Genomic DNA, 2786 nt, shown 5'->3' with positions numbered 1-2786 from the left:
GAATGTTTATATGAGATCTGGAAGTGTGTGGCATAACATGTTTATCAAAATTTTACTAGTATTTAACAATAAACTTTATTTAACATTAAAAGTTTTAAACTGTTTAGCTGTTTAAAATGTTGGTGTGCTGCAAACAGATCCAAATGTGCTTTATGCATTACGTAATGTTCTGGTTGTCGAACAACAATAAGAGAAAATATTTATTTAACCGCAAAGTATGGGGTGTGCGTGTGTTAAAGGTGAACAGTCAGATGATGCATAGGTGTAGTAACTGTTATAACTGCATTACATTAATATGGAAATGGTGTAGATAAAAAAACATTTCAATGTAACTTATTTAAAGCTGGGCCTTTATAGGTATTAAGTTACATACCTACAGTAATATGTTATATATTTTTTAAAGGTTAGCAACACTAAACACTTTTACAAAATGCTAAATGCATGACAATGTATGCATAACCGTGTATAATGAATATTCACAAACTGGAGTGACAACTGACATCTATATATGTATGTCACATTGCACATGTGTGTAGCATCGTAGTTTTCCTTATGTGGTTAAGCAATGCAAATATGAATGACCTTTATATGACTTAATCAAAACGTATGTGTGACGTTTGTGCACGCGTCGTACGATACCAATTACCTAACACCGGTATGTATACTGGAACTTGTATACATGTCACGTGTGGATAAATAAGTTACATGAAATTATACTTGTAGTCTGGGACCCTGAGTGTTGAGATATTGGGCTAAATAGAAAGCATGCTGGTTGCTGGAATTTAAACCAGAGCTAAAACACCATATTACATATAACAAACAGTACATATATGTCAAACATATTTTGCACTATGGTTTGTTACATATTTAAATTGAAACAATTTACAGAAAAAAGAATTACCTTCAGTTGTTTTCCATTCTTCTTCTGATAATCATTCCAATTATTTACAATCTTCCCCCATAAGTTCCATGTTTTATTATCCGTGTCGTTTGATTGGTTGCTATTTGTATCGTTGCCAGCGCTGTGCATTGAGGTTGGTGAGGCCGAACCGTTGCTGCTTCGTCGTGACTCAGAATGCCCANCCTCACTTGAAACTGACTTGAGGGATTTCTTATCAGCTTCCAGTAGTCTGTGAAAGAGTATGGTGGTTATATGGAGACACTAGCAGAGTTATTTAAAACTATACTGTAATTATTGCCTTTTTATTGTGTTGTAACTACAGCGTTACTCGTCATTTGTATCGCCTCTAAAAACGCAGTGATCGAAGTAAGATTAGTATTCAATAAACTGGGTATTCCTGCTTGCATTGGTATGAACACGTCACATGCTAGGCGAAAACATGACTTACATTTATCAATATGGGTAAGGAGCTACGGCGACATGTCCAGATTGTCACGTATCCATAAAGGTTACATGGAGTGAGACAGACTTACTTCTGAGTTCTGAACCATACTAGTTGACAAAAGGACTGATAGTCATCTACGGTATGCTATAAGGATTTACCCAAAGATTTATCATTCCATTTATATAAATAGTTCCTATGGCGAGGTATGCCGAGGAAACTTGGATTTAGATAAAAGTTGGTTCGTTTTAATTAAAACACCAGTTTTAGAAATTTCCAAACTATTTATCAAGCTGTAATATCAGGATACAGCATACAGTCCCAGGTCCTAGTCTAGTGTGTTGTGGACCTGTCTCAAGTTACCAACAATGTATAAAAAAGTGATGGTGTTCGTTTCCTAAAGTTGTAAACTATAGACTTTTATAAATTTGTTTGCCACACATAGGTCCTCGATATTCTTGTTTTATAATTTGACGCTACAAGGTTTTAAAACCCCTGAAATGGGTTAGCACAACAAGTCTTAAAAAAACATACACAAGAAAACTAAGACTGACATTACTCATAAAAGGGGAGTAATGATTTTTGTCAAAAATAGCCTGAAATGACAAAATGACACTACCGTGAAAGTGACAATTCATATCCTGAGCAGTACGAATAAGGTCGGCATTTAAAAACAAAAATATAGTCTACATGTATTTTGTGAGGGTAAAAATGAAAAGTAATCCAGCTTATGGGTCACATATAACAGCCTCTATGTTGCAGCATAGCATGCAAGTTTAAGCATTAAACCACTATTACCTAGCATCATGTGTATATACTATATATAATATTCAAACAAGCAAGACTTCGGTGTATTCACCACATTAAACAATAAGGTTTCATATGTTTGACCAGTGTATGAGTCTAAGTGCATTTTAAAAATCTCGCCCCTTTTTGACCAAAATTCATTTTTTTCCTAAAACACTGCTTGTCTTATATTCCAACTGATAAATGCTGACATAGTGAATTAGCACTTGTTTATAAAACTAATATCGTAAGCATTAAGTGGGCTAGGAACAATGAGCATTATTACATCATGGTGATCAGCACTTTACGTCAAAGTGAAACCAAAATAAACAAAGCACACTTGTGATGTCATAATCATTTAATTGTCTTAGCACAATCAACGAACAAATGTAGGAATGTAATACCTATCTTATCATTAATGTTACTTTACATTAAAAAAAGGTAGCTATTATTACATGTAAAATTATATATACTTATAACATTGTCTATATTAAAAAAGTAGGCATTATTATATTTACATTAATAAAAATAAACATAGAGTTTACATGTATAGCCAACAATATATAAATATACCTATTTTGTTGTTCAATTTTTTGAAGAATTTCAATTTCTTCTGCATTGAGTTGTTGCATGGCAGATTCACTTAAAGCAAGAGAA

General features: G+C 33.3%; 2 protein-coding genes across 2 annotated transcripts in view; one reads left to right on the top strand and one right to left on the bottom strand.

Moving 5' to 3' along the window:
* LOC104266212 (probable dimethyladenosine transferase) overlaps window positions 1–2276 on the top strand; it is a 9303-nt gene extending 7027 nt beyond the window's left edge. Inside the window, exon 10 of the mRNA XM_009861878.3 lies at window positions 2219–2276. Within this exon, the coding sequence (XP_009860180.2) occupies window positions 2219–2261 (43 nt within the window). The 3' untranslated portion in view covers window positions 2262–2276. The remainder of the gene's footprint in view (window positions 1–2218) is intronic.
* LOC104266211 (ecotropic viral integration site 5 protein homolog) lies at window positions 845–2780 on the bottom strand. Its single transcript, XM_018813885.2, has 2 exons — window positions 2703–2780; window positions 845–1130 (listed from the first exon to the last, which is right to left on the bottom strand). The coding sequence occupies exons 1-2, from the start codon at window positions 2759–2761 to the stop codon at window positions 860–862; spliced, it is 330 nt and encodes a 109-aa protein (XP_018669430.1). The 5' UTR covers window positions 2762–2780; the 3' UTR covers window positions 845–859.
* Window positions 2781–2786: the final 6 nt, after the last annotated feature.

The sequence above is a fragment of the Ciona intestinalis genome, chromosome 11, assembly GCF_000224145.3.
Source record: "Ciona intestinalis chromosome 11, KH, whole genome shotgun sequence".
Classification (NCBI taxonomy): Eukaryota; Metazoa; Chordata; class Ascidiacea; order Phlebobranchia; family Cionidae; genus Ciona; species Ciona intestinalis.
Note: the sequence above shows the minus strand (reverse complement) of the source record. Positions and strands in the feature narration are given on the sequence as shown.